Source organism: Pipistrellus hanaki (genome assembly GCF_964339955.1).
Source record: "Pipistrellus hanaki genome assembly, chromosome: 2".
Taxonomy (NCBI): domain Eukaryota; kingdom Metazoa; phylum Chordata; class Mammalia; order Chiroptera; family Vespertilionidae; genus Pipistrellus; species Pipistrellus hanaki.
The window spans coordinates 55,035,826-55,059,446 of NC_140504.1; the positions used below are offsets into that span (position 1 = coordinate 55,035,826).

The 23,621-nt window shown below is 38.3% G+C and overlaps 1 protein-coding gene across 1 annotated transcript; it reads left to right on the plus strand.

Annotated features, from left to right (window-relative positions):
• The first annotated feature begins 1,025 nt into the window (after window positions 1-1,025).
• LRRC58 (leucine rich repeat containing 58) lies at window positions 1,026-18,630 on the plus strand. Its single transcript, XM_084876107.1, has 4 exons — window positions 1,026-1,608; window positions 11,376-11,504; window positions 12,457-12,734; window positions 13,999-18,630. Exons 1-4 carry the CDS (start codon window positions 1,064-1,066, stop codon window positions 14,190-14,192), a joined length of 1,146 nt encoding a protein of 381 aa, XP_084732233.1. The 5' UTR covers window positions 1,026-1,063; the 3' UTR covers window positions 14,193-18,630.
• Window positions 18,631-23,621: the final 4,991 nt, after the last annotated feature.

The following is a 23,621-nucleotide window of genomic DNA, read 5'->3' on the forward strand; positions in this document are numbered from 1 at the left end:
CCACATAATGTCTTTCCAGTTAGAATTCTTAACCCTTAGAAACATTAACTTTGAGGTTAATTATTTACATTCCTCAGATTAGCAATACATTCACATTTTAAAGAGATACTTCAAACAAAACACAGGACGTATTCATCTACAGATTCAAATACATCCTCTAGATTCTCTATAATAAGGAACTCAGGTGAATTAATACTTCAGTATCCTGTTATTTCAAAATACCTAAATACTTAATATGTATGATTTAGCCTTAGCAGAACTCCAACATTTTAAGCTACCCAAGACTGGAACCTTTCTCTCTTTACTGAGTAGGAGGGGCCCCTCCAGGAGGGCTCTCCTTCCCTCTCCCACCCCTCACCCCCGTCTGCCTCGTCCTGTTCCTGGGAACCTTCTACGCAGTGTTTCCCAAACTTCTCTCATGATGAGAATCCCCTGGTGGAGTGGTTAAAATACGGATTCCTGAATCCCAACTAAGAAGTGCTAAACTAGAATTTTTGGGAACATATAGGTAAAATTGTATACTTAACTTAAAATACAGATTCCTGAATCCCAACTACGAAGTGCTAAACTGGAATTTTTGGGAACATATAGGTAATATATGTTAAATATATTACCTATAAAAATTGTATTTTACCTATATGTTCCCCACAATTCTAGTTTAGCACTTCTTAGTTGGGATTCAGGAATCTGTAGTTTAACAACTCCACCAGGTGATTCTCATCGTGAGAGAAGTTTGGGAAACACTGTTCCACAAGGACCTTAAGGGACCCAACCCCGCCGGGCAGAGAAGGCAACGTGGCGGCCCACAGGCCCCAGCCCCGCCCCCCGCACGCCGCGCGCCACGTGAGACGCAGCCCGGCCCCCGGCGGCGTGCCTGGCGCCCGGGCGCGTGACTAAGGCGGGGACGCGCGGGATTAAGGTCCGTGCCCGCCTCTTCCGAAGGAAGCTCTCGTTTCAGGTTCCGGGGCCGCGCAGCTCCGGGGCCTGGGGGTCGCGCGCGGCGCTCTCCGGGTTCCGGGGCCGCGCGCCCCGCGGCGGGCGGGCGGGCGGGCGGGCGGGTGGGATGGAGGAGGCCGGGGCGGCTGTGACCGCGGCCGGGATGGAGGAGGCGGAGGCCGGGGCGGCCGTGCCTGCGGCCGGGGAGGCCGAGCTGAACTTGTCCCGCCTCAGCGTGTCCCCGGAGACGCTGGAGTCCGAGCTGGAGACGCGGGGCGAGGAGGAGCGGCGCGGCGCGCGGGAGGCGCTGCTGCGGCTGCTGCTGCCGCACAACCGTCTGGTGTCGCTGCCGCGGGCGCTGGCCGGCGGCTTCCCGCACCTGCAGCTGCTGGACGTGAGCGGCAACGCGCTGACGGCGCTGGGGCCCGAGCTGCTGGCGCTGCGCCGCCTGCGCACGCTGCTCGCCAAGAACAACCGGCTCGGCGGGCCCGGCGCGCTGCCCAAGGGACTGGCGCGGTCGCCGCTGGCGCGCAGCCTCCAGGTGCTCAACCTCAGCGGCAACTGCTTCCAGGAGCTGCCCGCCCCGGTGCTGGAGCTGCGGGCGCTGCACACCCTCAGCCTCGGGGGCAACCAGCTGCAGACCATCCCGGCCGAGATCGAGAACCTGCGGAGGTGAGCCCAGCGGGGCGCCGCCGCCGCCCAGGGGGAGGGGGTCCGGGGCGGCCGCCGCGGGCGCCGGGCCTGGGCGGGGCGCGGCTTAGGGGTCAGAAGCCGCCTCTGTCCCTTTAACTCCCCGGTGCGCGCTGCCCGCCAGCTCAGCTAATCCAGTGCAGTGTTTCCCAAACTTCTCTCATGTGCTCTATGAGTTAAGGACACAATTTTACCTATATGTTCCCCAAAATTCTAGTTTAGCACTTCTTAGTGGGGATTCAGGAATCTGTAGTTTAACGACTCCACCAGGTGATTCTCATCCTGAGAGAAGTTTGGGAAACACTGCCGTAAGGCGATGTGTGTCCGCGTTTGGTACGTTGTATTTCTCCTGAGCAGATAGATGATCCAGGCAGTTGTTCTATTCAGACTAACAGACACTCAAATGTAAATGTTGTTCCTTTCTTGCTTTGAAGTCCTTGGCGGTTCCCCCTCTTCCCCCTGCCTATAGACCAGCGGTTTTCAACCTTGTTCATCTCCTGGCACACACAAACTAATGACCAAAATTCTGCGGGACACCAACAAAAAAAAGTATTGTTTTTTTTCTTTTCTTTTTTTTTCTTTCTTTTTTTTTCCTGATCTGACTTGAAAAAAAAAATACCTGTCATGTTGATGCTTGCACACCAGGCGGTTATTGTTGTGTTGGCTGTTACTTTATTTGACAATAAGGGAAAAGAGGTCAGTGCCCCTGGCTCAGTAGCCAGGGATTGCATGTTTTTAAAATTCTGGCGGTACATGTCGCTGCTGTAGATCGAAGTTTGTGCCTTTTAGCCAGACATCCGATGTACTCTGATCTGAACCTTGCTTTTCTAGGACATTTGCTGCTCCCTGTTCTTTAGTAACAGCAATACCAAAGTCCCCCAGGGTAGGAGGCCGTGTTTCCAGGTCCCTAGTGGATACTTGAAGCCTCAGATAGTATACCTGAACTGACCCTGTTTATACTATGTATTTTTCAGTATGCACATATCTGTGATAAAGTTTAATTTGTAAATTAGGCACAGTAAGAGGTGAACAACAATGACATAATAACAGGACAGCTATAACTACATACTTGCAGTAAACATGAATGCAGTCTTTGCGCACGTCTTCCACCCACAGATTTAATCCCTTTTTCATATTAACTAAGCACTTACAGGCACTGTGCTCATAACTTTCGCATTTTGCGATGGGACAGAAAAACTAGCTCAAATTTCTGTTTCCTTCACAATTCCACAGATAGAAGATTTATCCTTACCTTAAATTGCAGCAAACTCAGCATATAATTTTTTCTCTTTCCTCTAAGTAGAGAACTTTCACCTTTTTACTTAAAGGAAGTACTTTAAAGCTTTTCTTTGACAAACCAGAATTGCCAGCTTCACTATTCTTGCTCTTTGGAGTCATTATTAAGTAAATGTTCCCTGAGCTGAGCATAAACACTGTGATAGATACCATGACAGTTGATCAGATTAGTTGAGATGGCTACTAAGTAACTGATGAGTAGTGTATAGAGCGTGTATGTGCTGGACAAAGGGATGATTCACAACCCAGGCGGGGTAGGACAGGATGATACTAGATTTCATCACAGTAGTCAGAACAGTGCATAATTTAAAACTTATGAATTGTTTATTTCTGGAATTTTCCATTGAATAATTTTGGACCACAGTTGACCACAGATAATTGAAACTGGGGAAACAAAATTGCAAATTAAAGGGAACTACTGTACTACTTGTGAAATTCAGTGAGCCGTGCATTTTACCAGCACTGATGGGCATACAAAAAATATGCATAGAATGAATGCAGTAACTGTACATATCCTTTTCCTTTTGCCTGAAAAGTTGCCTGTAAATTCCTATTTATCATTCAAAACCTATCGCGAGGCTGATATCTTTGTTTTCTTTTCTGCTTTATGGACCACAACTAATTTATGATCTATACTGTACCTCCTTTGTACCTCACTCATCCCACCATTGCACTTATCTTGTTGATTATGAATGCCTTGTATACATGACAGTTGATCTGATTATTCAGGTCTGCCTCATTATTCAGTTAATGTATATTGAATTAAATGCAAGGAAGAAGTAGAGACACAGGTAGCAAAAGTCCCTTAAATGTGCTGTGCAGGAGAGTAAGAAATAGTGCGAGAACAAGTGGATTGCTGAAACCGGTTTGGCTCAGTGGATAGAGGGTTGGCCTGCGGACTGAAAGGTCCCAGGTTCGATTCTGGTCAAGGGCCTGTACCTTGATTACAGGCACATCCCCAGTAGGGGCTGTGCAAGAGGCAGCTGATTGATGCTTCTCTCTCATCGATGTTTCTAACTCTCTATCCCTCTCTCTTCCTCTCTGTAAAAAAATCAATAAAATATATATATTTTTTTAAAAAAAGAACAACCAGTGGATTGTCCAAAGTGAAAAAAAGTGTCTTTCGTCTGAAAATATTTTAACAGCTTTTATTTGAATTTTCTGAGATAACAGAATGTTAGAGATGGGAGGGACCCTAGAGCTAAATGTAGTGAAAAGAACATTGGCCTGAGAATAAGGACTCTTGATGTCCTAGCCTTAGCAAATCACTTAATATATCCTCAGCAAATCACTTAATATATCCTCACTACAGCCTCCTAATCTGTAAAATGAGGCATTTGGGCATGTCTTCATACTCATCTCATCACGGATATTTATTTAGTACCTACCATGTGTCAGGTGCTGGGGATACTGTGGTGAACATGATCCTGCTGCCCTCGTGGAGCTAACATACTAGAAGAGACATTAAACCTCATTAGACCTTGGTTCCTTTTAATATTTGTGTTACATAATTTCAACCTCATTTAAGTTTTCTTAAAATACTAAGAAAAACCAAGAGCAAATATTTCCATCACATAAGGAAAAGGGTAAGTAAAAATAGCATTTATTTGCTTCCTTACAATGCTGTGGGCCCTGTTATAAGTGTTTTAAATATAATGTTTAATTCTCGAAATGACTCTGTGAGATGAGAGGAGGAAACAGAAGCTCTGAGGTGTTAAGTCATAATATTACAAAGCCAGTGAGTGATGGGATTGGATTGGACCCCTGTGATCTCTCCCTCCAAACCCAGGAATTTTCCACAGTGACGGAGCAGGGCTAGGACCTGGTTCTTTTGACTTCTCATCTGTTGGATGTAAGGAAGATAGTTATCCTAATCTTTAATAGCAATTTAAAAAGTATTACAGAGTATGTAATCCATGTAAAGGTCTCCTTTATCCCCAACCTTCATTTCAAGAAAGAATAACAAATATGCACAATTAGCTTAATTGATATAATTAACCTCTTCAAGTTTGTAGGGTGTCTTCATGTATGTTTTCTATACTTTGTTAATCCTTTTCCCTAGCGGCAACTCTTTTGAAGAAATAGTTTCTGAAAAGTCAGTTTTGAAGTATCAATATATATAAAAGGCCAAGTGACTGCACGTACATCTCACTGTACGTCTCTCTGGCTGTCCAACCAAACTACTGGCCGGTACATATGATGCTCACTGGCAATTTAAAAATAAACATTGACTTGCGCATGTGCGAAACGTATAAAGCTCTCGCTGGTGCCAATCGCATGCATGTATTAATTTTTTACTACTAGTGCCCCAGTGCATGGATTGGTGCACATTGAAAGGAAATTAATTAGAAGGTGGCCAGTGGGGCGGGGTAGGGTGGAACTGGGTGAGACAGGCTGGACATGCCCTGGAGCCAACCTCCTGTGGTCCCTCCCTGGCTGTCCACATCTGGGGCAGTGCTGCGGTTCAAAGGTCGTCTGTAGAGTGAAGCGGGGTCCCTCGGGTAGGTGGGGTCTCTTTGGCCCGGCCTGTGAGGATCAGGCCACAACTGGCTCTTCAACATCCTCGGAGGGATTCCGGATTGCAAGAGGGCAGAATCGGGCTCCCCACTCTCTCATTCTGGGTGCATCATCCGAGAACTGCAGCTGCCAAGTCTGCAGCTCGGCAGTTCCTGTGTTAAGCGTTAAGCATCTGTCCCCTGATGGTCAGTGCATGTCATAGCTACAGGTCGGATAGTTGTTTAGGCTTGTGTGTGTGTGTGTGTGTGTGTGTGTGTGTGTGTATTATATATATTATATATATTATTTTAACATGTATTTTTTGCAGTAACATAATTACTGCACAAATCTTTCTTCTAATTTCCTTTCAGTGTACATGGAAGCGTACACTGGGCCACTAGTAACAAATAAGTAGATGCTGAAAATATATGTGTATATATTTATTTTTATTTTTTGAAAATCTTACATTTATTATTAATTTCATTCCCATGGAGTAAATTAAGCTCAGTGTGAATCATGAAGTTGTGGATGTAGATTCTTATCAAAGTATGAGGTTATTCTCCAACAAGTAGGTATAACACCTCTTTGTCTAGTATGTGGACAAACTTATTTTTGTTTTTGTAATCTTGAAAAAGTAAGTTATTTATTATTTTTACCTGTTTCTTATGACATCTAAACTTATTCCTCTCAATTGCTTAATAACTTATCACCCAGTAGTTATTTAAAAACCCAAAAGCTTCAGGACTGTTTGGCATCCAGGATTCTAGACATTTAGAGAGTAGGTTTGAGCACAAGTGAATTTCAGTTGGTACCATTTCTCTCAATATTTTCTTCTCAAGTAATGCCTTCCCCTTTCTCTTCATGACCCTTCTCTTACTGTCTGATGTGGCTTTAGAAATTGAAGAGGATTGTGATAGAAACAAAGGTAAATATTAATGCCCTAGACTAGCAACCGGTGATACGTGGACCACTAGTGGTTTCTGAGGTCCAAAAGGTTGGTGACCACTGCCCTAGAGTGTTTTGAAGCTAATAAATTGGTATCTTACAAAAGAAGTGACTAGACCAGATGATAAATAGGAAGTGATACAATTTAAATAATTTTTTTTTTTCCATTTAGAATCACATACTGAGTTTTTCTCTAGTTCTCAACTTCTTCCCTCTGATTTCTTTCTTTTATTGCCTTAGTTTGGGGCAAGTACCAAGGAATGGTTCCTTCATTTGTGTTTCTATGTTTGAACATATAATGCACTTTAAAAGCCTGTAGTCAGTGATAGTGTTTGAAAATAATTCAATATGAGGATGCTATCTCAAGAAAATTACTTTCTTTGTCCATACATATACGGTTCTTTGTCTTTGTTTTCTGCCTTTTCGTCTACAAACATGTTCACTGTAATTTCATCTCCCTGTAACAATTATAGAACTATTGTATACTTTCATTATATTTACTAGTAATGTCGCTTTTATTTGGATGGAGAAGAAAAGGATTTTCTACTTACCCGTATTTTCCGGCGTATAAGACGACCCCCTAATTTTACAGTTAAAACATAGGTTTAGGCCTATATTCACTGTATAAGACTAACCCCTACTTCAAAGAAAAGACTTACTTTACCATCAAGATCTGCAGGTAATTTTTGTGCAATTTTGGTCTTTTGCCCCCGATTTTTGGTTGACTTTTTTTTTGTTTCAAAAGTCATCTTATACGCCGGAAAATACAGTATATCTGTGGTTAAAGTTGATTGACACTAAGGGACCCTACTGTATTTTTTAAAAATGGGTCATTGGCCTTTGATAGAGAAAAGCCACCTGCTTCGGTATTGCTAAGGATTGGAGAACCCCAGTTCTCCAATTTGTTACTTTTCAAGAAACAAATCTAAGGATGGTCTGTTAATGGTAAACAGAAAGGAAAGGAAGAATTCTATAAATGTTGTGAATGATTTTCCTGTTTTTCTGTATCTGTCCAACACTGAAAAAATAGAATTGTTCCAAACCTGATCGACAGAGATGCAATGCTGACAAATACAAGAACTTTTAAATACTACAGTTTTGTTTTAAATTTAACAGTAGTCTCCCTTCGTTTTTACAGAAAAGTAGGTTTGGAAACAATAGATTGTGCTTTGGAAATTTAATTTTACAAGTAATTTAAAGGCTTCATATCCCTAGAACGTTGGGAATTATTTGATTTTCAAAGTAAGAAATAAGCCTTAAAGTGTACTTTAATATGCTGATTGTGTAATCTGATTAATGACACCCATCAGTTGCAAAAGAGAATTGATATAATCTTGTAACATCAGATCCTTTTCTGCCAAGTCACCGTAACTACTAAGGTTTGGCACCCTTTGTCTGTATGTCTCCCAACCCCCCATTCCAAAATATCAAGAGAAAAAGTCATTTGAGTGTAACTGATCACCAGACACTAATTTTTCTAGGTTCCTGACTTAAATAGAAAAGACAATATTTAAATTTGCTCTCATTCACCCTCCTTTTTTTTTTTTTTTTCCATTTTCTTTTCTCCTTCAGTAGACTATGATGCAAATTGTTATTTAACTGTTTAATCCTATATATATATATATATATATATATATATATATATATATAAATAACACCTTCCAAGTTAGCTAATATTTTTCCCAGGAAGTCTTCTCATTAAAATAATTATTTTTCCAGCGAAGCTTCTTTTTTGGGGGGGCTCCAAATGTTTTATTCTGATTCTAATTCTTCTGTTCTCTTCTCTCTGATCATTGAAAAACAAAGATTTCTGAATAACTGAACGTTAATTAACTTAGGCCATTTTTGTTAAGCCCAAAAAAATCTTGCCTAGGAAGTTTTTAAATCAGTGCTTAAACATTTACATGTAAGAGAATTTAGTCTTGTATACGGACAATTGATTTTTGATACAGACAATATTTGAAAGACAAAAAAATAACATATTGGAATTAAACTTTTTGTTTTTAAGAGCATTATAAATGTAAGAGATTTACGCAGTCAGAAATAGAAAAAGTATCATTAATACGTTTTTTATTGGGTCGGCAGCTAAGTAATTGCGGGTTTCACACATATATGGCTTCAGTTGAATTTTTAGTTTGCAGACGTAGTACAAATGTAAAACACATTTTGTTATTTGATAGTTGGCTATTCAGCTGTTAATCAGTAAAAAAAGTTTTTTGATCTGTTTTGTAGTTTTCGTTTGGCGTTCGTTGAAAAATGGAAAATCAAAAGGAACATTTTCGTCATATTTTGCTTTTTTATTTCCGCAAAGGGAAAACGCATCGCAAGCTCATAAAAAGTTATGTGCTGTTTATGGTGACGAAGCCTTAAAAGAACGGCAGTGTCAAAATTGGTTTGCCAAATTTCGTTCTGGTGATTTTTCACTCAAAGATGAAAAACGCTCTGGTCGTCCAGTTGAAGTTGATGACGCCCTAATCAAAGCAATAATCAATTCGGACTGTCACAGTACAACACGTGAGATTGCAGAGAAGCTTCATGTATCACATACATGCATTGAAAATCACTTAAAACAACTTGGCTATGTTCACAAACTCGATACATGGGTTCCTCACGAAATTAAAGAATCACAGTTAACGCAATGCAGTAGCAGCTGCGATTTGCTAAAGAAACGTAATGAAAATGATCCATTTTTAAAACGACTGATAACTGGCGATGAAAAATGGGTTGTTTACAACAATATCAAGCGGAAAAGATCGTGGAGCAGGCCAGGTGAACCAACTCAAACAACATCAAAAGCTGATATTCATCAAAAGAAGGTTTTGTTATCAGTTTGGTGGGATTACAAAGGAATTGTCTACTTTGAACTCTTACCACCCAACCGAACGATCAATTCTGATGTCTACATTGAACAACTAACGAAATTAAACAATGCAGTTGAAGAAAAGCGGCCCGAATTGACAAATCGAAAAGGTGTTGTATTCCATCATGACAATGCAAGGCCACACACATCTTTGGTCACTCGGCAAAAATTAATGGAGCTTGGTTGGGATGTTTTGCCACATCCACCATATAGTCCTGACCTTGCACCATCTGATTACTTTTTGTTTCGATCTTTACAAAACTCCTTGAATGGTAAAAATTTCAATAATGATGATGATGTCAAATCGTACCTGATTCAGTTTTTTGCTAATAAAAACCAGAAGTTTTTTGAACGTGGGATTATGATGCTGCCTGAAAGATGGCAAAAGGTCATTGATCAAAATGGGCAATACATTACAGAATAAAGTTATTTAGTTCCATGAAAAAATTGTCTTTGATTTTCTTTAAAAAATCCGCAATTACTTAGTTGCCCACCCAATAAAATGACAAAACTTTGAATCACCACACATAGAGAAGGTGAGATAATGAAATAAAGATAAGAAATTCAACAAATGGAAGAAATTAAATCTAGAAAATACATAAGAAGACTACCTACAAAAGACTTTACAATAAGCATGATTTTTAATGTCAAAGAGGTAAAGGAGGGAACTTCATCAATGAAACAAGAATAAGAAGTTTAAAAATTGACAGTTATGAAAACCCTCGTTAGAACTCCTAGAAATTAAAAAATATAATTATAAGCTTAATAGGCTTAAAGATAGCTTGTAGCACAAAAGTATGAAAGAAATGTTAAGAAACGGAGAATTGATTCTGAAGTTCCACTGCTATTTACTAGAAATTCTAGGAAGAGAATAGAGAGCATATAGGGAAGGAATGTTTGAAATACACTGGTTTAAAATTTCCCACAATTAAAAAGAGTACTTCAGCCGAAACCGGTTTGGCTCAGCAGTAGAGCGTCAGTCTGCGGACTGAAGGGTCCCGGGTTCGATTCCGGTCAAGGGCATGTACGTTGGTTGCGGGCACATCCCCGGTGGGGGGTGTGCAGGAGGTAGCTGGTCGATGTTTCTCATCGACATTTCTAGCTCTCTATCTCTCTCCCTTCCTCTCTGTAGAGAATCAATAAAATATATTTAAAAAGAGTACTTCAAACTGATCATGATAAAACTTCAGAACTATCAGGTTAAATAAAGAAAAAAAATCTAAAAGCTCTTAATTAAAAAAGAACAGCAGATTACCTACAAAGGAGCAATATACTAATACTGGCTAAAATAAGATCTTGGAGCAGTAACTTTCTAGTGCTAACAATAAAAGTCACTGTCAACCTAGAATTTTATGCCCAGCCAACCTATTTATTACTTAACAAGGAGGGAGGGAGATAAAAATGTCAGAGACCGAAGACTCAAAGTTAAAAACTAAAGTGGGCTCTTGCTGAAAGAATTTCTAAAGGATGTACATGAATTACACTCTTAAAACAGTGAGTTTCAACCTTTTTTTTTTTTTTTTTAATCTCATGGCATATATAAACTAATTACTAACATTTTGCAACACACCAAAAAATATATTTCTTGCCAGTCTGACAAAAAAAAAAAAAAAAAAGTATTATTTTGATTCATTCTCATGGGATGGCAACTGTTGTGTTGGCTGTTGTCATTTTTTTATTTGACAGTGTAAGGCAGTGGTTCTCAACCTTTCTAATGCTGCAACCCTTTAATACAGTTCCTCATGTTGTGGTAACCTCCAACCATAAAATTATTTTCACTGAAACTTCATAAATATAATTTTGCTACTTCAAAATATAATTATGATACTTCATAAATATAATTATGAATTGTAATGTAAATATCTGTGTTTTCCAGTGGTCTTAGGTTCTCCCATAGGTTGATAACCGCTAGCAGGGTCACCAGTAGGTAGTATTGATAATATTGCCTAATATTGGTGTGTATTGTCTGCTTAACTGTAATATAAGCTCCTTTAAGATTGCATTACTTCTCTAGAGACTGTGTGGCATATAGCAGATCCTAAGTAAAACATTTGCTGAATGAAAAAATGAAATAAGTTCATTGTAATAAAGGAAATGGGATATCTTACCTAGCTTTGGTTTATTTACTTTTTATTTTTGTTTATCTTTGCAGTTTAGAGTGTTTATATCTTGGAGGAAACTTCATCAAAGAAATCCCACCAGAATTAGCAAATCTGCCTTCTCTAAATTACTTAGTATTATGTGACAACAGAATCCAAAGTGTACCTCCTCAGTTTTCACAGTGAGTAATTGCAAGCAGTTTATGTATACACTAGTGGCCCAGTGCACGAAATTCATGCACGGGGGTTGGGGGGGGGGGGGACGGGGAAGTGCCTCAGTCTGGCCTGCACCCTCTTGCAATCCGGGACCGCTGTTTCCTAATTGCTCGCTTGCCTGCCTCATCACCCCTAACCACTTGCCTGCCTGACTCATTGCCCCTAACTGCTCATCACCCCTAACCACCTCTGTCTCGGCCCCCGCCACCACGGCTTTGCCTGGAAGGATGTACAGAATGACGTCTGGAAGGTCGTTCAGCTGTCTGTTCTAATTAGCATATTAAGCTTTTATTATTATAGATAGAGATACATGCTTAGGAATTACTGTTTTGGCATTCACCCACATGTTTTATAGGTAGAAAGAACTAGATGTTACATGAGAATTACCATTATGTTTGCTGTGAATGGGGTTGCTTATTTTTAATGCTACTTTTTTAAAGGGCTGTGGTTTATTTCTAACAATATTTGTATATTGTAATGAAAATATAGTATTAATTTGATAGAGATTACCCAGGTTTTTAAGGGAGTTTGTTAATTTTATATTTGATATGAAGCATTCCTATCCTAATAGATAATGTGAAGGGTCTTGATTCCGCTGCATTTAGAATCTTTCCCTTTTGGTTATCTGAATGATAAAACATCCCCCCAAAATGTTTAAATCTAGCATTTATATTTCATCTAGTACGTCAGAATATTCTCTTTAAGTATTCTATACTGTCTGAGATTCCATGGGCAAAAGCCAATCATGACATTTACAAATCTATATTCTGATCGAGTTTCAGCACTTTTAAATTTTATTTCCATGGCCCTAATCTTAATTGCACATTCTTACGGGGAAATCAAGTTAAGTGAAGAACTTAACTTTCTTGGTGGTTATCTTGCTTACTGTCATTGGTTTTTGTACTGCACTCATTCCAGGTTGCATTCGCTTCGATCCCTCAGTCTTCACAATAACTTGCTGACATACCTGCCTCGAGAGATCCTCAGCCTTATTCATTTGGAAGAATTGAGTTTGCGGGGAAATCCGTTGGTTGTTCGTTTTGTTAGAGATTTAACCTACAATCCTCCTACTCTCCTGGAATTAGCTGCCCGGACTATTAAAATTCGAAATATTTCCTACACTCCCTGTGATCTTCCTGGGAATCTTCTTAGATACTTGAGTTTAGCCAGCAATTGCCCAAACCCAAAGTGTGGAGGTAAGCTAATTTCATGTCCTTGTTTTCCATTCGTTTAGCTATTTTTAAAATTGATGATCTCAGTGCTTTCATTATCCATCTTCTTTCTCTGTTTCTGTTTCCCTCATCCTTTCACCCTTTTACCAGAAACTAAGACCCTCTCTGGATATGATTCTTTTTTTTTTTTTCTTTTCCTTTCTTTCTTTTCTTTTCATAGTCCTTTATGATTCATACACAAGGAAAACACCCAGAAAGTCTTATCCTGTTTTGGAACTGTCATAAGATTTGTAAAATGAGAGGAAACATAAAGGGAGCATAATAGTCCTAGTTGGTTTGGTTCAGTGGATAGAGCATCGGTCTGCGGACTTAAGGGTCCCAGGTTATACTGCAGTCATTGTGATAGCCTGGGTTAGACATGTGCGGTATCTTCAAGGAGTGGCTAGAACTCAGATACACCAACCTCTGCTTTTCTCTCAGCTCTAAATGTATTTTTACTTAGCTGAAGGGCACAGTTCAGGAGCACTGTGGAATCAAAATTAGGAATCCAAAGAGCTGAATAACCCTAGCCAGTTTGGCTCAGTGGATAGAGTGTTGGCCTGCCGACCAAAGGCTCCCAGGTTTGATTCTGGCCAAGGGCATACTCCTTCCGGGCCGGGACCTGGTCAGGGCACGTGCAGGAGGCGACGAATTCTGATGTTTCGCTCTGTTTTCCCCTCTCTCTTCCACTCTCAAAATCAATAGGAAAATTTTCTTAGGTGAGGATTAAATAGTACTGGTTTCAGTCTACCTAACAATATATAATTGTGTGAAAACCCTGTGAGACCATTCGTGAAACAGCTTTGAAGTGTGCAGATTTAGAACCTGTGGAAATGTAAGGTATCATTTGTTTTTTTTTCATTTTGCTTCTTGAAACATAAGAACAAGGATACCAGAAGTTGTCTCCTATCTGCAAATTTTGAAGTTTTGAGGGCTTTTTAAGTTTCTTGACAGTAGGGTAGTACTATCAGGCACTGTCTACCAAATCACCCAGAGAAAACAAGGTAAATAAACAGTGTCCTTTTAATACCATATCCCTTTTAGGTAACTCTGGCCGCCCCTTTGCAGCAAAATTACTATAAATTAACTATAAACAGCTATAGAAACATCTACTAGTTCTGCTTAAGATTCAGAACAGAGAAGACTGTACATGACATTGCTTCAGAATGCTGGAGAAATGGTTGCAAAAGAAACTGTGATTCTTTGCTCTGTAATGATTTACTTTATACTTTTTCCTCCTTCTCTGCAGGAGTCTACTTTGACTGCTGTGTCAGACAGATAAAATTTGTGGACTTCTGTGGGAAGTACCGCCTCCCCCTGATGCACTACTTGTGTTCACCAGAATGCTCTTCGCCTTGCAGTTCCACATCCCAGAGCGAATCTGACTCGGAGGACGAAGCTAGTGTTGCCGCACACAGAATGCAGAAAGTTCTTCTTGGCTGAAGAGTGCAGAGGGGAGTGAAACACTAAAAGACTGAGGAAAGGTTGTTAGAAAAGAAAGTAGACTTTGAGGTTCACTAGGAACATTATCTTCATCTTGAATGTCCATGAAAGAGTCAGAGATGATATAAATAAAAGATTTTATGTATCATCTACCCATTTAGCAGGAATGAGTCCATTTCCATGTTTGGATTTTTTAAATGTAATTCACTCTGCAGTCAAATGCTCTACCACTGAGCTATACCCCCGTGTAATTCACTCTGAATGACCATTTTATATTTGGCTGATGGTTTGCAATCTTCGCTCAAGTTTTGCATAACTCCCACAGCAGACTAGAACATTCTGGAGAGCAGTGCTGTATTAAACCATCAGTGGTAACAATTGAGATGAAGAAAGAAATGATCAAAGCTGTAATTATTACCAGAGTTGTTCTTGGGTTTAGGTTGAACACTATATAATAATAAAATTACCCCTCTTTCCATATATTGCCCATATGTCTAAATTACAGAGCTATTCAGATAAGCTCACAGATGGTTACATAGGCCCTAAACCTTTCTGACCCACTATCTGGTAAAGTAAGGAATATAACCTTCTGTGGGATTTTAAAGCTCTTCCGTTCTGCTCCTTTATTTTATGTGATTATTACCCTTAGGTAATCCAGCAATGACTGTTCCAGTGCCTTAAATCCTAGCTAGGATTTGGAAGTTTATGCAAGTGATGATGCCGGAGTAGCCTATAACCTGTCATACTATGCAGAATGCTGAAATATGCTTTAGCAGAACTAGGTAAACAATTACATATCTGACACCTGAGCTCATGACCGCTTACCTTCATTTTTTGCTTAAACATGAAGTAAACCCACTTTTACGCTTAATGGGAGGCCACACTCTTGATCATTCAGTTTTTGATTGAAAAAGATCTGTCAGATTTCTTTGGACAGAATAGAGATTTATGTAAGCTCCTTTATGTCTTGCATAAAGGAGTGGGAAAATGATTTTAAAATTTTAACAGTCAGTTATGACTTTATTGCCTATGTGTACTGAACTATAATTTCTCTAGATTTTAAAAAGGCACTAGAAAAACATCACAACAAACCAAAGAAAATTTGGGCAGCAGTCATGTTTGAACAATTTTCAAAACCAGTTTAACCATGGAATATTTTAAAAATATTTTTTATATTGATAACAAAATAAGTATTAGATAATCCTTAAAGTATAGAAGAAAAATGCTTTTACAGATTACTTGCTATTAGAAATTACCAAATTTTTATTAATCAGCTTAATATGCAATAAAAATTGAGTAACAGTTCAGTAACAAGTTGGTATTATAAAATAAGATACACTACACATACTAGCAATCTTAGGTCATTAATCTATCATAGCATGATGTTTGGAAATGTTACCTATACAGTAATATGCAGATCAGAAATGCATTGCAAACAGGAGGTGGCCTCCCTCCATGAATGGGCACATCATTTCTTAAAGCAGATTGTTTTACAGTAATGATATGTATATGTATTAGTTTTTTTGTCATATGTAGTATTTTTTTACTTTAGAAGAAAATATACTTAGGATAGTTTAGGGTTTGTCTGTCTATTATATGTTAATTCATGAAACAACATGAAAGTTTCATGACTGCAGTAGTGAAACGCTGCTATAAAGAAAATCCCTTCCCCTTGTTATAAGATAGTAAGATTCTTTTTTTTCCTTTCGATTCAGTAACTTTCTATGTCTATGGATGTGATCTAGTATATTTCTACTGCCTAGCAAAGTATACCTGGCTGATTATATCTTACTATGGAAGGAATAACAGGTCTTGTTTGCTTCTCCACTTGGACCACAGCGAGTTATATACTGTAAGCTTATGAATAGTAAAGATGACTTGGGTAGTACCTAAGTGGCAAGCTCAAAATGTTTTGTAAGTGACTTAGTTTAGATATATAAAATATTTTCATAGAAAAGAAAGAATGTATTCATAGTAACATACTCAAATAAATAGGACCAAATTTTTCTGGCTTAAATGCCTCACTTTACTTTCAAATTCGTTACCAGCTTCACCTAAGTAACAGCTTGGGTAATCTTCTAAGAGTTAATCTTTATAAAAAAAAAAAAAAAAAAAAAAAGGATAGGTATGTAAATATGGTGTTCAACCTTACATATCTCTTCCCAGCTTCCCAGAAAGAAGATGCACTGATTGAGCTTTTACACATGCATAAATAGGTCTAACCAGAAACAGCTTCTGGCTTTATCTATATAATGTAGATATATACAGCAAACTATCAAGAAAATGTTTGCTATGGCTCTCTATATGTGCATTTGAAAACCTAAGATCAGTGTCCAGCTGTCTTTGGTGACTTTTACTGAAATCTACATTATAGCTGTTCTATCTTTTAAAAACATCTTTTATAAGAGCTTTTTTACCTTTTAACCTTTTATAAGAGCTGCTAATAATTCCCAAGATTTCCCCCCCTTTTTCCCCCCTACCTTTCCTTTCTCGGTGGCTAGAAATTAAACCAGAAGGTGAGATATAAGGAACTTGATATTCTAGAAACCAGATAATCAGCTCCCAAATCATATAGCTCACTCTATATTTAAAATGGTAGTCTATATCTCTTTAGTTAAGTCACATATTTGTGTTTATAGTTAATAAACTTAAACTTATCTTTTGAGATGTATAGAATATGCACTGATTTTCATAATGAAATAAGTATGCTTGTTTCTACTGGGACAATTTTAGTGACCAAAATTTAGGTGGATAAAACTACTTAGCCAAAGCATTTAAGTGTTTGGAATGAAATTCTTCAGTGCTAATATTTAAAATTGAGATGGATACATTGAACATTCTTAGTAATCTCTATCCTTAGAATCCAGTTCTCAGTGTCATGAAACTGAGAGGTGACATAGTCTTAGGATTTTAGGAACTAGGAAAATGAGCTAATACTATATTTTGCTTTTATGGTGCCAGAGAATGGCTGACCTAAGGACAAGCTAGTCAGGGTTGTCATTATTCCCTATATTTGAGTAGGGGAAATAGGTCTGAGGGCTTCCGTTCATATTTTACTTGTAAATGTGTGCCAGAGGAGTCTCTTAATCTATAATTCTTTTTTTTTTTTTTTTAATATATTTTATTGATTTTCTTAACAGAGAGGAAGGGAGAGAGATAGAGAGCTAGAAACATCAATGAGAGAGAAACATCGACCAGCTGCCTCTTGCACACCCCCTACTGGGGATGTGCCCGCAACCAAAGTACATGCCCTTGACCGGAATCGAACCTGGGACCTTTCAGTCCACAGGCTGCAGGCTGACGCTCCAAACCGGTTTCGGCTTAATCTATAATTCTTGATACCTAGAACTTTAGTCTATAAAATTTGAAAAAAAAGACTTGCATTGTAAATTGTAACTCAAATTTGAAAAATTTTGGTATTGATGTAAATAAAGGTTAAAGACGGTTCACACTAGTGCAGTATAACACTGCAGACCAGTTCCACACGAACATTGTGAATATCGCAATGTTTTAAACAAGAAAGAGAAGGAAAAGGCCCATTGCTGGAGTGTGAAGTGAAAGAAATCTTTTAAAGCAACAAAGGGCAGAGACAGAAGTTACCAGGGATATCTCTGAGCAAAGAAAGTTCTTTAATAGTGAATTGTTTTAAAATTAAGTTGCCAGGCTACCATCTGAAAGCCTTTCTCATTGATTTCTTTAGTTTCTGCTGTTGGGACATTGCCCACATCCCTCCATATTGAAGGGCCAGCAAGTAATAAGATTTTCCTGTAGCCAACCTTGCTCTTTCCAGAGGGAGTAATACCTCATTAACCTGGAATTTGTGGTACTTGGTTAATGTTTAGCTTTGCACTATGGAAAAAACACACACCCACAAAACAGATAATTTCTGCAAATCAAGTTTGATCTTTTAAAGCATTTTATATAAAAAGTTACTCTAAATAAGACCTTTTGTAGGCTAACCTATATCAGTTGTAGTATGAGTATATAAAATTGAGCTGCATTTAGAAATCCCTAATTTTTAATGGCCCCCTTCTTATCCAAAACAGATTTAATTGTATATGTAGTAATTAAACTATTACTACCCATTTAGTTCAAAATGGTGAGCTTTTAAGAGTGAGCTGAGTGTTCAACAATAGTAACAGCTACTGTATAGGTTTTTAGGCAGCATGACCTGCAATATATAGCTCTGATTTCCTCTGTGTAGTAAAGAAGCACTTGACCTTCACTGTCTGTATTAAACACTATAACATTAATGTGATGAATTTAATAGCAACCAATGTTGCATTTTCATTAGTCATGATCTTTTTAAAGGTAGCAGTGTCTTCAGCTCAGAAAAGTATGTGCCTTACATCCTCCAGTCTACGTCCTAATTTTGGGGGGAACTATGTCATTTAACAAGTTGTTTATGATAGTCTGGCCACCCTGCACTTGACTTGAGGGAGAAAAACTGTGATCCTGAGGGATTCCTTTCGCTAACCAGGGCCTAATGTTTATGAGTCTAGGGCTTCTGGAGAGGTAATCCCAGGCATGCATCCTCTCGGGAGGTCAAAGCCATAAATAAAACCAGTGCAAAGGTATGTTCTCTTTTATATTTTGTAAAGAAAATTTATCTGCTACCCCAAAGGAGTGATAGCAGTTCCTAAATAACTTCATATTAATAATATGTGAAGATACTATTGCCGTGAGGCCTATATTTTGTGAGTGGCTTACCTATAATACTAGGTTGAAGGTGAGGAGTATATGTTTTAATATTTTTGCATGTATATGTCTTCTTTCTTTTTCCTCTATTCTTGGTCCACATTTGCCAAGAATGATGTAGAAAATAATAGTTCACTAATAACACATGTTACATGTTATTGAGCACTTCCAGGGTAATACTGATCTGGGTGCTACTAGACTTACCTAGTATTGCTCTGTCTCACTTTATCACAAGAGATAGTATTCAATTCTGTAAATATTAAAATGCATTTAGTTTAATGAAAGTTTTTTTTATATACTGTCATACCAGAAAATGGTTCCTGGAGAAATTGCATTCAACAGAACTTACTTCTTCCTTTGATTGAGAATAAATTGGATAAAATTGTTTTAATCCAAATCTCCAGAGAAGAAAATAGGATAATATTGACATCTTTATTGCTGGTACTGTAAAAACTTACTAAATTGGTTAGTATTTCTGTCTGTAACTGATGTTTTAAGAGAATCTTTTCACTAAATTGTTGACATTGATGTGTTATTGGAAAGGAATATTAAACTCAGCAATCACTTTACAGCAATCATGGAGACACCTGTGTGCCTACAATTGGTGGTGTATTTCTAAGCCCACTTTGCATTTGTGAGAAACAAAACATAATGGGAGAAATATTTCAAATAATCAGTATTTAACTTTTTATAAAGTTTGGGACTTTAAAGTATAAACAAAGAATGTTGAAAATTCATGTACTTTTAGTCAAATTTTTATCTGATTTTTAAATTTTCTGTATTTGAAATCTTGTGAATTAGGAATATCTAAATAAGTATATATAGATATTTAAAATTGAATGGTAACAATAAATATAATTTAGCAACATGATTCAATAATTACAATTTATTTTCAGAACAAGATACAGTTTATTGCTTCAAATTTCTATATTACCTTGTAATGGTAAATGCTCTAAAAAGAATATTTTAAACTACTTAATTCTTTACCTCCTTTATTCCCCCTGGACACACAAAAGAATGTGATCTTATTATACATTAATCCTCTGTGAATTTTGCCATATCAAACATTTTGCTGTATTGTATTAAAAGTGTGTTGTTGGAATTTGACTATACTTTGGGAAAGTAATTGTATTTTAGTTTTAATTGACAAGCATTTATTTAAAAAAAAACCAAAAACTAAGATCTTTATAATGTTGGTATTTGCCTGGATTCCTTGCTATATCATTGGTCATCTGTTTATTGAATTGTCTCAGGACATGAGTACATTCATTAAGTGTATAGTAACATTCACTCTCTCTGCTGGATGCAAGGGATAAAAGATGAATTATACCAGATCTCTTTCTACTCAAGTTCCTTCTGCTTCCACAGTTTTAACAGATTTACGGACACATACTCTTAAGTAGAAATGAGGTCATTTTGCTAACTAAGGTCAGTTCCTTCTTGCATTTAGTCCAGGATCCAAAATTTTAATACTTTAGTAGCATAGTACTAACTGAACAGCGTTAATATTATAGTATTTCGTATTGTTCTTTAGTGCCATTAATTTAGTGACTATGGAAATTTTTCTAGATTACAAAATTTGAGAGACTTGTGGTTTGTTATGAGTTGAGGTAAAATAGAGTGGGTAGGAAAGACAGACATACTCTTCGCAAAAAAACAGCTAAGGTTTTAAATTTGCTGAAGTGGAAAAAGCTCAACACTTCCCTGGTTAGTGTCTAGGAAGGCTTCTTAGTGAAGAAAGGCCCAGAAATTTGAGAGCACAAGAGAGAAAAACATTGGGTGTAACTGATCTTGCTTTCTTGAGGATAAAACGGCTCTAATCTGTCCAGTTGGGGATGTTCTCTTTAGAACAAGTGTCAGAACATTTTTTTCTTTAATGCCTTGTCTAATTCTGTAGGAAGCCACACTTTCCAGGGGATATGTGAGACGGGTGTGTTCCGTCACATCAGTCCCTGCCAGCATTCCCTATAATGTTAGAGCTGAAAGAAACTTTAAAGGTCTGAAATTGAGTCTTCTGTGAGATGAAGAAGTTTAAGCCCAGGGAGACTTGTCCAAGACTTCACATGGCTGAATCTTCAATCCAAGCCTCTGGATTCCTACTTCAGTGCTGTTTGCATGATAGCATGCCCCTTTCTTTACTCCTCTGTTCTGTTACAGGAAATCAGGAACAGTATTGGTACTGCAATGTAACAGGTCAACTGGCATCAAAGTGATGCTGTCTGCATACATCTCAGTGTATTAAAAATTTTAGAAGTTGGGAAACCTTAGCTAAGAGTAAATATCTTGGGGGCTTAATACTGTTGCAAAGCACATTCAAAAACCTACCTTATTTAATCCTCATGACACAGGCAGGACTAGATTTGGTAGTTTGTTGGTATAGTTTATCATACTCTTTCCTCCTCTGAATTTGAAATCTATTAAGAAATTGACAGATTAGAGAAAGAAATCTAAATACCAGCTTTCTCATATCAGAATTGAGCTGCTTATCTACTTAAATTGAATGTAACCAACCAAGTCACAGACTTCCTACAGAGGCTGTGTATCCTTAAATAAGTATTCCACAAGGCTGACCAGAATGCACTACAGATCCAGTGGAAGTCAGGTCAAATCTTAAACCCTGGAGCATTGCCCAATAGAGAAACCTGGAACAATGATCAGATTTTGGCCGTGTAAGCAGATGGATTGGTCTTCCACAGGGAGGAAAAAGAGACTAGAAAGGTTACTGCTGGCAGCTGTTCTCAATCCTCGTGCAATAGAATCGCCATGGGAACTTTGAAAATATTCAACTGCCTGGGCCCCATCCCCAAACCAGTTGAAACCTGATCTCTAGAAGTGAAGTGAGCATCAGTAGTTGCAGAAGCTCTCCGCTACAGTTGCTCAACAAGGGTGATAATCCTTTAAGGAAGGTCTCAGTAACTTGAAGTCAGTGGATTAAAGTTTTGACAGATACGGAAATGGGCCCAAAGTGATGGATGAAATGACTTGCCCAAGTTCCCTGAGATATTTAGTGACAGAGCTAGTGTTAGAATCCATTCACCTATTTAAAAAATTTTTTATTTGAATGCCTACCTTAGACCAGGCACTGATTGCTAATTCAATGTGCTTTGTCACTTCTTTTCTGAACTGAAAGTGTTTTGAGGATGTAAGATGATATATTCAAGCTGATTATCCGTATTGAAGCCAATTGTAACTAAGTGTATCTGCTGAATCACGGAACACAAAAGCAGCAAACAGACCAATTTGACCAGAAATAGTCATGAAAGGATTGCTCTGTCAAATGTTTTCAAAGCTAAACTAAAAATATGTGAAATAAGTTTAACTTTTTGGAAAGTAAACTTATGTGACAGCTAGAAAGTTTCTACAGTTTTAAAATTTTATCCTTATTGTTGATTTTAAGCTTTGTAACCTTGACAATGACTTCCAAAGCTCTTCCTCACGTTAAGAATCTACAATTATCTGTAGTTAAAACTCCTTTCTATTTTTGTAGCTCTAAAATATTTCTCAGTTCTTGCATCACTCACCACACCCTTTTTAGTCAACTCTTGTGGATGATCCCGCGTGTTTCAGGGTTCGGGATCTGGAGAAGGGACCACACGCAAATGAAAGAGACGAGACAAGAAATAATAATTTGGAAATACTAGGGGCCAGGCGGGCAAGCCCAACTCAAGGGGAAGGATTTGCCCTGGTGTCCAGGCCATGCCAACATTTTATTCAATTTTGGATATACATCTAGCTCTCAGGCAGGTAATTGTGGTAACAGACACACTGTCTTAAAGGTCAGTAAATACTGGAAAGATTTGCTCTGAGACTATTTGGTCAGGAAATAGCTTGAGCCCCCATTGTCTGGACTAAACCATCGGTGCATAGCTCTGGCTTTTGCCCGGGGTTCAAGGGTCACCAGCATTCAGGGATCCCTGTTTACACTTTTCTGCTCGTGAAGACATGGCTTCCTGCAAACTCTGTTTAGGTGTTTTAATCTTTCCTCCAAAGCTAAAGCACGTGCAGCCAGGGGCAGAGTTGGTGGAGTAGTGAGAACTTTGCCCTTGAATCTGCAATTAAAATTCTGCCCTTTATATCCTTCCCAGGGTTTGCTAGAGTGGATGACGCGTCAATGGTGGCTTTGAAACAATCTGCTTTTTATTTCTGCTGAGGACAGCGTCTCATAAAAGAAAGGCATGTGTGTAATTGACCAATGAATAAGAATGACTCAGATGATTACTAGATGCCTGTGACTTTTGCTGTGGTGTAACTATAATTACATTTTCACCCTGGCCTGCTCTTGGGATTTTTTTCTGGTTCTAAGTGATCTCAGAATCAAATATTTAGCAGCAAGAGTTTGAGAAGTCATTATCATAGCACTTTATGTAATAGGACAACTCAACCATTGGTGAGACCTATCTTCAAATACGTCAAATAAGATTTTTTACTTCTTTAGCAATTCTGAAATTTAACAACTGCCACTAGAGAGAATAGTTCTTGTGATTTTGCTGAACAGATTGGATATGGAGGCAACTTTTAGATTATTGATGTCAGCAAATAGGCACAATGACACACACACACACACACACACACGCGCGCGCACACACACACACATGTGCACGTATGCACTACCCTTATATGGTTTTTGTGCCTTTGGCTTCAAAGTGTTACTGCTCCCTTCCTCTCAGTATTTTGTCCTTTCTCCCAACTCCAAACCTCTGCCACTATAAAAGTCAATACACACGGGAGTCA

Bases quoted from the DNA above. Each gene is read 5' to 3' on its own strand.
- LRRC58 (XM_084876107.1), top strand. From the start codon at position 1,064: ATGGAGGAGGCCGGGGCGGCTGTGACCGCGGCCGGGATGGAGGAGGCG. The intron at 11,505-12,456 runs GTGAGTAATTGC...CACTCATTCCAG, and splicing joins GTACCTCCTCAGTTTTCACA to GTTGCATTCGCTTCGATCCC. The intron at 12,735-13,998 runs GTAAGCTAATTT...CCTTCTCTGCAG, and splicing joins CCCAAACCCAAAGTGTGGAG to GAGTCTACTTTGACTGCTGT.